Raw genomic sequence first — 12405 nt, forward strand, 5'->3', positions numbered from 1 at the left:
GTCGATAAAGACCATTCTATGGCACCATATGGTGCCTATTAATCCACTAACTGAGTCAGTCCCCTTTTATTGGACATGAGATTGTTTCCCACTGGATGCTATTTTTATAATGCTTTGGTGAATATTCTGCATCGGACATTTGAGCATTTATCTCATGAATTCCTTTGGATAAATTCAGAGTAGTAGTTTCATGTCAAAGATAGAAATTTTTTTTAATGCAAATATTCTGGGAAGTAACATCAGTACTGAGTTCCCAGAACTTTCGTGTGAATGTGTTTACAGATACTTCACTCCCCAGAATAAGGCAGCCTAAGCTCATTAAAAGGGGGAACAAGAGGATCAATGACAACTTCTCTAGGTAATAATAATAAAATTCCATATCATAGATGATATGTAAATGTAAAGCGCTAGAGTGCTTTACAATGGTCAAAGAACATTCACATACACTCATAGGAGTCCCTAGCCATAAGCAGGGTCCTCTCCACCTGCCAAGCCTACCATTAGATCCTGGATACCCTACACCAGTCTGCCGCAGTTCCGTGCCTGGGTCTCTCTCCTGCCCTGACCACCCCTGCATAACCAAAGATTGGCACAGCAGCCTGGGCTCTTCCTTCCCAGACATCGCACTACCAATGCCACAGCATGCCATCTTCCTTCTGTCTTCTTAACTGCATGGACAACCCTCAGAGAAATGGGATTAACCTTTTCTAAAAGGCACCAGGGGCATTGTACTGCTCATTTTTCTGTCATCAGCATGGGCCACATGAACCATGGTCCTGGGACTTCTCAAGAAATGAACCTTGTCTGCATGTCTGCTGTCAAGTTATACAAGAAACCCATAAAAGGCGGGCTGATTCAGCAGCCCTCAGGCTACCTGCTCTGGTTCCTCTCCCCAGCCCACAGGCTGCCTTTCCCATGTGATGCCAAACTCTGGTTTTCACCCTTCGTGATGAGAAAGATCCCTCTGATGACTTTACAATAGCCTTGATCCTGGGAAGTGACCAAATGCCAGTCATAATTGTGTGTTGACTCAAAGTTGCATCGTAAGACTCACCCAGGAGGTCACAGTGACCTCCGTTTATCATTTTATCATCTTAACGTCTATCTGTATAGAGTGAGAGAACATTCCAGAAGAAGTGTTTTGTTTCCTACTGTTGCTGTTCCCTAGTATAGTTTTTATCTTTGTTCCTATTTCTTGGATTTATGTTGACTGCCTACAGCCTTCTGAGTATTTTGGAAGGAAACATATTTAATTCATTTTCTGTTATGTCTGTTATATTTGCGGTGCTAGTTTTATGAAAACCAACAAATGTAAATGTTAGCTTAAAATAGAACAGAGCTGTCCATGATGACAGCAAGACATATAACCCAGTGGAATAATAAGAAAACAACAGTATTGAAATTCACATTTCCATTTAATTCCATCTTAGTGGAGGACACAGTATATTCTGGCACTTTTAAGCCCCATGGATACAAAAAGAATATGTTCACACAGCCCCTGAGCTTAAGGAGCACACGGTGGATCAGCCTTTACAGCACAGCTTAGCAAATGCCTCTGAGTAAACAGACACAGTTCAGAAGGAAGCAGGCAGTCAGGAAGGGTTTCCAGCAGGCAGTATTTGAGTTATCTTGAGAGAAGGTAGCCAGACCAGGCAAGGTGGGAAGGAATTCCAAGAACCGTGAATAGCACCAAAATAATGCCCAGAGCCAGGGAACATCATGGAATGTTCAAGGAATTACAGTTAGGTCCCTACTGACATAGCATAGGGCTTGCAGGAGAAAGTACCATTTAAGATTAGGCTGACAAAAAGTCTAGGGGCTAGACTGAAGGAGCGTATGTGCCACGTTAAGAAACTTGGACTTCATTCCAAAAGTAATAGAAAACCACTAAAGGATACTAATCAGGGAGAACAGCATACTGAGATCTTTGTTTTGCCCTGGTAGTAATGAGAAGATTGATTGATAGGTAGACCCTTGGAAGACTGCCAACCTGATAGTTTCTAATCTTTCTCACCTCACCACTATGGATTCTGTTCCTTTCAGGCTGATTCTAAAACAAGGTGAGCTGAGAGTAGATGCTAGGAAATCAGTTAGAAGACTGGTAGACTAATCATGGGGAGAGCTGCCACGGGCTCCACTACAACAGTGCAGTATCAAGGCGGAGGAGGAGCCAGACTCCAGATATATTATGGCGCAAGACATAATGAGTTTACTAAATGGTAAGTAGGGAGGGAGAGGGAAGTGGAGGGCTATGGAAGAGACCAAGAGGGATGCTGGGTAAACTGGCTCTTGGAAAGGAGCAGCCCTGATTTGTAACATTTGCTGATTTCTGTAGTGTAAATGCTCCCACCACAGCCAATATCAACGTACTGAGCTGATGTACCACTTCTAGTCTTGCCCACACAAATCTCCCTTCTATGTTCTTTCCTCATTCGGGCTGGTTGGAATAAAGATGATCCACAGGGCAAACTTGGGAACCCACGTGTTGAAAAAGGCAGACTCAGTTATGGAAGGAGTTTACATCTTTGAAACACTCTTTGGAGGTGAACTGCTTAACCAGGATCAGCTGTGTTTGTATTTAGCCACAGTGTTAATCAGCATTCTCCAGAGAAACAGAACCAATAGAATGTGTGTGTGTGTGTGTGTATGTGTATATAAAAGAAATAAATAGAAATAAAAAGAAATAAGAATAAATAAATAAATAAGAAGAAGGAGAATTTTAAAAAGAATAAATAAAAAAAGAAATAAAAAGAAAAAGAGAGGGATTTTTTTTTTAATAGAGGCAGGGTCTTACTCTGTCACTTAGGCTGGAGTTCACTGGTGCTATCAGAGCTCACTGCAGCCTCCAACTCCTGGGCTCAAGCAGTCCTCCCACCTTAGCCTCCTGAGTTGCTGGGACTACAAGTACATGCCACCATGCCTGGCTAATTATTTTATTTTTTTATACAGATGGGCTCTCACTGGGTTGCCCAGGCTGATCTTGAACTCCTGGCCTCAAGCAATCCTCCCACCTTGGCCTACCAAAGTGCTGGGATTACAGACATGAGACACCGCAACCAGAATGAGTTTTTCATGTATTAAAAGAAAACACCCGATTTCCAGATTCTTCCTAATGTATAAATTACTTCAAAGGCAAATTAACACTTTGAAGTTACTAAAGGACCATAAAGCCATAAAGGATGATATTGCATCCCTAGCAGCCCAGAGGATTTTATTGGCACCTGTTTTTCTACCCACTAATGAATTGTTTCATTTCAAGGGCTGTGCGTCATGATGATGTTCATTAGTAACACATTTATTGGCTCACACCTGCAATCCCAACATTTTGGGAGGCCGAGGCTGGTGGATCACGAGGTCAAGAAATTGAGACCATCCTGGTCAACATGGTGAAACCCTGTCTCTACTAAAAATACAAGAAAACTAGCTGGGTGTGGTGGTACGTGCCTGTAGTCCCAGCTACTTGGGAGGCTGAGGCAGGAGAATCACTTGAACCCAGGAGGCAGAGGGTGCAGTGAGCCGAGATCGCGCCACTGCACTCCAGCCCGGTGACAGAGTGAGACTCCGTCTCAAAAAAAAAAAGATTTATTAATAGCAAAATTGTTCTAAATATAATCTTCTGTATTTTCTAATTTTGTTATAGCTCTAAAATACTCTTAAAATGTTGCAGAGCGACTCAATTGTCATAAATGGAACCAACTGTAATTAATTACAGAACTAAAACTCTTCCACCCTCACCCAGAGATTTGGTCTCACAGCCATATGTTTCCATTACTACTATACCCTGGGAAAGTTCAGGCTGATGCTGAATCATCCTTGGCTCATTCTACATTAACTCAGCAAATATTTATTAAACAACTATTGTATGCTAAACACTGTGCAAGATGTTGGGAGCAAAACGTCTTGTAGTGAACGGAACACAGTGAACAAAAGAAGACATAGTCTCTGGCCTCCTGAAGCTTATAGTCTATACAATCCCTCAGGAATCCAGAAAGACTGAGTCAAAACCAAGAGCCATCCACCTTCTGGATTGGGCTGTGTCCACCCAGGGACCCAGCTGAGTCACCCTCCTTAGTGACCTCACCAGCCAACCATCTGTAGAGCCAAGTTAATCTCCAAAGTCCTCAAGCCCAAAAAGTAACAGAGACTAGCCCAGGCCTCCCTCCACATCTGAGTCAGCTACAAAGAATGTTTTTGGATTCATCTACCAAAGCCTCACGAAAGTTGAAGGGAATCAGGAAAAAAAAAAAAAAGATTCTAGAAGGCAACTACATACTGAATTCACTCTCAGATGATTGGATCCTGTATTTGCATCTGGCCTCTGGGGAGTTCACTGTCTGTGATGAATTCATGAAAAATGAGAAAGGTAGAGTAATGGGGCATTTTTCCTGTGACCTATTAATATTTTTCCTTAAAATTTATAATGTAGTTTCCCCTATTATACTTAACCTTGGAGCTTTAGAAACAATTTCTGAGTTTTCTATTTTTTGCATTTTAAATAACATTTTCATAGTATTTGCCTGTGTTAACATCTGCAGGGGGCTTCAGGGTCTCAATCTAGGCTTGCTTTCCTTATTTGTTTATTTATTTATTTAGAGATAGGGTCTCACTGAGTTGCCCAGGCTGGATTTAAACTCCTGGGCTCAAGTGATCCTCGTGTCTCAGCCTCCTGAGTGGTTGGGGCTGCAGGTATGAACTACTATGTCCATCTGGATTCTCTTTCTTCTGTCTTAGTTTGGGCCCTCTCTAAAGCCCTGAGGCAAAGACTTGAGTAGAGGTAGTTTATTTAAGAGTTGACCTCAAGAAGCACAAACTGGGGAGAGAGGAACATAAGGGAGCAAGAAAAGCCAAAAATCAATGTGTTAATGAGTGGGTTGCCACCAGAGGCAACCCAACAGAGGCTCCATTCTACCAGGGACACTCTGAGGAATTATGTAGAAGGCACTTTAGAACTGGCCCATTGATAGGCAGGGAAATGCGGTATTTTCCCACCAACTCCTATCCCTCTTGGAATGAGGATTGCCCCTTGGGGTATTAAGTGCTGGGCTTGCAGGCTGCTCTAGACACACCTTTTAGAAGCTCCTGTGGCTCCAGAAAGCCTTCAGACAGGAAGCAGAGTCAGATGCAGGCCCTTGAGATGGGACAAGGGAACACGTGTGGGAACTGTCCCTCCAGGCTGCCACTCAGAGGGGGACCAGGGAGCCATGGGCATCACAGCCCTTGCCTCTACAAGGTCCAAAGGACCATCTCTGCAGCTCTGTTCCTGTAGCCACATCTGCTGTCTCCAGACCTCACTCCCCTGCAGCCCTGCAGAGCAGGGGCAGCATCACCTTCTCTCCTCACACCTCCATCCTCTGAAGCCAACACTCAGTCCTTTTCAGGGCTTGGTGTTGGGGGTGAGTGATTGTCTTTGTTTATTTTTACTACTAACAGGTTAAAATAACAAATTTATACTCTTGGGAACATTACACATTGCATACAAGCCTCAGAATTCTTCTCCAGATAATTTTGTTGTTGTTCCCTGGAACACAATGAGTCAGGCTTGCTCTGTGGGGGCTGAAGTCACGGACCACAGGAACCCCCTCCACACCCACCTCCTTGTGTTTTTCCCTATACCTCACCCCGGGGAGGGAGCAGGAGGGCAAATATAGGGAGCCCGTAGAGTAGAAATCTGGTGTTTGGATTCTGGAGGAAGTCCAGGGTGTGTATGTAGAAACCATCGCTACACCTTCCGATCTCACGGGAGAGATCTCCAGAGCCCATGCCCCACCAGGAGTCCAGGAAGAACAAAGGTTCCTAGATTCCAAAGGTTCTCCTTTTAAAAATTGGACATCCACATGCTTCAGTAAAACTGAACTCATTATATCTGGCCAGATGATACGAAAGCTTCCTGAAAGAGATCGTGTTCTCATTCTATAGCCTGAAACTACTGCATAATGTATAATTAAATGAACTTGAACAACCTCAGAAAGTATGATGCCTCTAGTGAATCACAGAACTGTCCTACATTTACCACCTTTTAAGGGGAAACTGTCCTTTAAGATCAAGTCCAGGGGCCGGGCATGGTGACTGATGCCTATAATCCCAGCAATTTGGGAGGCTGAGGTGGGCGGATCATCTGAGGTCGGGAGTTCGAGGCCAGCCTGGTCAACATGGTGAAACCCCATCTCTACTAAAAAAAAAAAAAAATAACCAGGCATGGTTGTGGGCACCTGTAATCCCAGCTATTTGGGAGGCTGAGGTAAGGCAATCACTTGAACCCAGGAGACGGAGGTTGCAGTGAGCCGATATCACACCACTGCACTCCAGAGCGAGACTCTGTCTCAAAAAAAAAAAATTAAATAAAAAAAGATCAAGTCCGGAAGGTAATGTTTTTATTTGTCAAACTTGTTGGCCAAAAAAATAAAAATGAAAAACAACTAGTCTAAAAGAAAATAAGATCCTCACAACAGCACAAGCTGTCAAATTGACGACAGCACATCAGAATCAAATTTCAGTTCTTAGCAGGTGAAAAGAAGTGATTTTGTAGTAACAAATTTATGATCCGTATTTTATTTCTCAACCATGCATCAAAATGCCCACTTTTCTCCCTCTAAGGTCTTAATGTTACTATTAAATTATGAAATCTAACCTCTCAGTGACATTCTTTTTTTTTTTGAGACGGAGTCTTGCTCTGTTGCCCAGGCTGGAGTGCAGTGGCTGGATCTCAGCTCACTGCAAGCTCCACCTCCTGGGTTCACGCCATTCTCCTGCCTCAGCCTCCCGAGTAGCTGGGACTACAGGCGCCCGCCACCTCACCTGGCTAGTTTTTTGTATTTTTTAGTAGAGACGGGGTTTCACCGTGTTAGGCAGGATGGTCTCGATCTCCTGACGTTGTGATCCACCCGTCTCGGCCTCCCAAAGTGCTGGGATTACAGGCTTGAGCCACTGCGCCCGGCCTCTCAGTGACATTCTTATGGTTCATTCCAGCCAGAGGAAGAAAACACAGATCTTACCAATGGGGCAAAAAATAGGAATCTTACAAGACACAACACGCTTGTTAAAACATGTCACGCTCCAACACAGAAGAGGAAAGAAATATCTTCAGTCTGACAGAACTGATCGTGCTTTTCCTGCTCCTAGACTTTCTTAGAGCATTTTCTTCAGCATTATAGGTAGTGTTTTCTAGAGGCACAAATGTGATCAGTCTGTTCTTTTTAATGAGAGTTTATTAAAGTTCACTTTATTTTATTAAATAAGTTCACTTTATTTTATTAAATAAAAAAAAACTTTAGAGCAGTCTTTAGAAGTTTTAAATGAAGTTTTAAATGAAGCAATTAACTCATTGAGAACTTATAATAATCTTATGAGGTATGCACAGTTATCTCATTTTATAAATGAGGAAACTGAGGCAGGGAGCAGATAAATATATTTGTTAAAGCCACACAGCAAGTGAGCAGAGCAATCAGGACAAACTGAGCCAGGCTGACTCCAGAACCCACACTCTCAGCTGGCTCGCAGAGCAGGTGGGTGGACACAGGCCTCATGAATATGCATACCATGACTCAAGTTTGTCAGCAACCAGCAAAGTGCTGAACTGTTCCTATGTTGATGTTTTCTTAATTGTCTTAATTAGGGAATTTTTCAGTACCTCAAAAGGGGGCTTTTAAAGTAGGTTTAAAAAAGAGTTTTAAAGAAAAAAGAACAATCCAGCAGCTATGGGCAAGTTCAGTATGGGTCATTTTGATGGATTAAAATTCCCTGTTAACTACAAAAACCCTCAGTTAAATAAGTGATATAGGCGGGTCATGGTGGCTCATGCCTGTAATCTTAGTACTTTGGGAGGCGGAGGTGGGCAGATTGCCTGAGTTCAGTAATTCAAGACCAGCCTGGGCAACATGGTGAAACCCTGTCTCTACTTAAAATACAAAAAGTTAGCCAAGCATGGTGGCACATGCCTGTAGTCCCAGCTACCTGGGCGGATGACGCACCAGAATCACTTGAGCCTGGGAGGCAGAGGTTGCAGTGAGCCGAGTTTGCCCACTGCACTTCAGCCTGAGCAATAGAGTGAGACCCTGTCTAAAAAAAAAAAAAAAAGAAGTGATATGGTAGGTAATTCTTGGTTAGTATTGTCAGAAGCTACTGAATGAACGCTAGAGGTTAGGTATCAGAGGGATAAGACTAACTTATAGTTGAAAGGAGGCTTTTAGAGTCTTTTGAATCATGAAGGCTCTCTGTGAATTCCTGCAGATACAAATTAATGGTGAAGATATTCTCAGGAGAGGTCTAATTTAGCACAGCACATGAACTAAAGAGGTTGAAAGCCCTTCTGTCACAAAGCTGCCCAATCAAAATGAAAAGAACACATTCTAAGAAATCTCAGTATCATTCCATTTCTATACTATGGGATGCATTTACCTTTTTATTTCTTTCAAGTAGTATTTTTATATGAACTGTACTCTATGCTTAACTCTTCCCAGCAAAAAGAAGAGTATAAACATTAACATTAGTATTAGCATCAGTTTTAGTATTAGTATTGACATAACAAGCTCAGGTAATAATAGCAGCAGTCTTCTTCCTCCTGTTTACGTTACCATCTGCACACAAGCACACAAGCATGTTGCTGTCTCTATCATAAACAAATAAATTTTCTCTTTACCTGGCTTTTCAATGATTCTCCCGCATTTCTTTTTGCCCCATTGAGCAGAACTCTTAAAATTGATTTCCGTATTAGATGCTTCAATTCCTCTCACATTCTCTCTTGATTTCCCTACAGTTAACTTTTCAATTCTGTCTTATCAAAGTCACCAATGATCTCCACACTGGCAAATCCAATAGTCATTTACTGGTCAGTTATCCATCTTTTGTTATTTGGCTTATCAACAGTATTTGACACAGTTAATTTCTCCCTCCTTTTTTTTTTTTTTTTTACTTGAAACACTCTCTTTCCATGAATCCTTTTTTTTTCTTAACAGTTTTATTGAGATACAATTCACATACCATACAGTTCACCCATATAAAGTGTACATGCCAATGGTCTTTGGCATATTCACAGAGTTGTCCAACCATCATCACAATCTATTTTAGAACATTTTCATCACCCTCTCTCCAAAAACATACCTATTAGTAGTCACTCCCCAATTTCCTCCAAAACCCCTAGCCCTAGGCAGCCACTAAGCTACTTTTCTCTCTATAGATTTGCCTATCAGGACATTCCATATAAATGGACTCATATAAGATAGCCTTTTATGCCTAGCTTCTTTCACTTACCCTGATGTTTTCAAGACCTTAAAAACATCATGCCAAGTTAAAGAAGCCAGTCACAAAAAGACAAATACTATGTGATTCCACTTATATGAGCTTCCTAGAGTTGTCAATTCACAGTAAGAGAAGTAGAATGTTGGCTGCGAGCAGCAGGAAAAAGGGGAATGGGGAGTTGCTGTTTAATGGGTACAGAGTTTCAGTATTGCAAGATGAAAAGGGTACTGGAGATGGATGACGGCGATGGTTGCGCAATGATGTCAATGTACACAGTGCCACTGAACCATATACTTAAAAATGGTTAGGATGACAAACTTTATGTTGTGTCTCTTTTACCACAATTAAAAATAATAATAAAAATATCTTTGCCAATGAAACTATTTACAACTATTTTTTAAACTCATTTGATAGACAGGGATGGGGATCTATCTGCATGCTGCCAGGCACTGTTCCGGGTTTTGTTTTTGTTTTTGTTTTGAGATGGAGTCTCACTCTGTTGCCCAGGCTGGAGTGCAATGGTGCAATCTTGGCTCACTGCAACTTCCGCCTCCCAGGTTCAAGCTATTCTCCTGCCTCAGCCTCCCAAGTTGCTGGGATTACAGGCATCTGCCACCACGCCTGGCTAATTTTTGTATTTTTAGTAGAGATGAGGTTTCACCATGTTGGTCAGGCTGGTCTCAAACTCCGGACCTCAAGTGATCCACCCACCTCGGCCTCCCAAAGTGCTGGGATTACAGGCGTGAGCCACTGTGCCTGGCCTGTTCTGGGTTTTAAGGGAAGCAAATATTAATCTAACAGGTTTAACAATGATTAGGGGATTAAAACTGAAGTTTGCTTTTTACAATAATTATTATATCAGAAATCCCCATAGAAACAGTGATCTAAGCTCATGTTCCCATTCCAATTGAAAGTGTAGCTCACCTGCCCCAGATCCAAGGTGAGGTTGACTCTGTTGTACTGTGTGCCTGAGGACAGGGGAGGACTTTGCCACCAACGTTCAGATCCATCAATAGCATTGGTGACAGGATGCGCTTTCCTGGGGTCCTCAGAATTGCAATAGTCACAGAACTGGCCCTGAAAAAAAAAGATTTTTTTTTAACTTTCAAGTAATTTTTTCTTATCCATATAGCAAATAGAGGGAACCAAAGAAAGACTATCTTATACAACTTGGAGATGTCAGCTGTTAAAATTCACTGGAATGTATTCTGAAGTAGCAGTAAGGCTTTCTCTTTATCTTAAAACTTATCGCCAATTTATGTCTCTGTTTATGGTGTTTTTAGGATATGGGGTCTATTTATCTTCCATCTTTACAGCTATGTTTTTGTTTCATACAACACTTCAAGAAGAGCCTGTTGTATTTGGGATGAAAAGAGGTTTTCACTTCAACAAATCCACTTCACTTTTTAAGTCATCCTCTGTGCAATTCTGTCTGCAGCACTGGGGTACAAAAAAGATCCCTCCCCACAGTCCCAGCGGGGCATCGAGGATCCGAACAACCATCAGGGAAGGGGTATACAGCAAGCGCCTCCACGGAGCAGACGGCTGCGGCCAGTGGCAGTAGATATTCCATGGTGGAAGACAGGGCATGTCCAGTGCCTGGGAGGACAGACAGGACTTTGCTAAGTGGCAGTGAGTGCAAGCAGGGAAAGTGTTGCAGGTAGAAGAACCAGCATGAGCAAAGGCACAGGGGCTGGCTGGTCCGGTTTGACCTAAGCATCGAGAGACAAGGCTTGCCAGGTACACGGAGAGATGCGGCTGGCTGTGAATACCAGCACTGAGAAGTCAGTAATTAATTCAGTCAGTAGATGGGGATCTATTTTTACCTGCAGTGATAATCTGTTTGGTATTACAATCTCTAACTCCTTATTGAATTACTCTTTTTCTTGCTAGAAAGATTCTTTTGATCCTGGTTGTTGTTTTGGTTTGGTTTTTGCATAATTTTGCAGCCATTTACCATCTAAAACCTGAACATAGGCCTTTCTTCTATGTTGAATGTATTTTAAGTGGGTCAGAGGATCATGCTTCCCCAGGGATGGACTTCACATACTGAACTATCAGCTCCCAAACTAAATGCCCTTAGAGTATAACCATCACATAGGAGGGGGACAAAGAGGCAAACTTATACCCACAGCCTCCCAAGGAATGTGCTGTGACAAAGAGGTAGCTCTGCCCCTCGCTAGCATCTTAGAAGTTAATTCTTAAGTGTTCAGAGAGAAATTTGATGCTGGTATGTAACCAAAGGTGTGACCACATGTTTTCATCTAGTATGCAACTCATGGTTCTTTCATGCGTGGTGAGGTATCTGTGTAGATCTTTATCTTTCCACATTATACAAAAATATTTCTATAACTCGGAAGCAGTGCCTTGAGTGTATATGGCCCCGCTACTTCCTGAGGTCAGAGGCCATGTGTTTCCCACTCTTCCCTCTATCACTTCAGCCCAACACACTGCCTTGCGCCCACTAGAAACTCAACCAAGGAATAATTCCATCAGCCATTTCTCAAAAATGTTGGTTCTTTCTATAAAATGCATTGTCATAAGAAGGTGCTTAATGAATAACTTTTTTTTTTTTTTTTTTTGAGACGCAGTTTCACTCTTGTTGCCCAGGCTGGAGTGCAATGGCATGATCTCTGCTCACTACAACCTCCGCCTCCCAGGTTCAAGTGATTCTCCTGCCTCAGCCTCCCGAGTAGCTAGGATCACAGGCACGTGCCACCACGCCCAACTAATTTTGTACTTTTATTAGAGACAGGGTTTCTCTATGGTGGCCAGGCTGGTCTCGAACTCCTGACCTCAGGTGATCTGCCCGCCTCGGCCTCCCAAAGTGCTGGGATTACAGGCATGAGCCACCGTGCCCAGCCATGAATAAGTTTTAAGCTAGGACATCTAAACATTTACTATTAGTATGATCTTTATTTCTCCCTTAAGAACATTTTACCAGAACATTTAGTTATATGATGAGGAAATTTAATTATTATTCCTCAAAGTTTAGAAGATTTACATCTGGCTAGAAGCAAAATCTCTCCCCAAAATGAGAAAGCTTATGATTTACATTTATCTCCATCTCTACATTACAGACATGAGGAATGCAGAAGGTGCTTTCTAGATTGTTAGAGTGGTTCTCAATTTCACAATAATAATAATAATTAAGATGAACATTTGTAGATC

The 12405-nt window shown here is 42.3% G+C and overlaps 1 protein-coding gene across 2 annotated transcripts in view; it reads right to left on the minus strand.

Annotated features, from left to right (window-relative positions):
• LAMA3 (laminin, alpha 3) overlaps nt 1-12405 on the minus strand; it is a 271074-nt gene that overhangs the window by 236865 nt on the left and 21804 nt on the right. For both annotated transcript variants that reach the window (XM_011988082.1, XM_011988080.1), the window contains exon 2: nt 10159-10311. In XM_011988082.1, the coding sequence (XP_011843472.1) occupies nt 10159-10311 (153 nt within the window). The remainder of the gene's footprint in view (nt 1-10158; nt 10312-12405) is intronic.

This window comes from Mandrillus leucophaeus, unplaced genomic scaffold (genome assembly GCF_000951045.1).
Source record: "Mandrillus leucophaeus isolate KB7577 unplaced genomic scaffold, Mleu.le_1.0 Scaffold322, whole genome shotgun sequence".
In the NCBI taxonomy this organism is placed as follows: Eukaryota; Metazoa; Chordata; class Mammalia; order Primates; family Cercopithecidae; genus Mandrillus; species Mandrillus leucophaeus.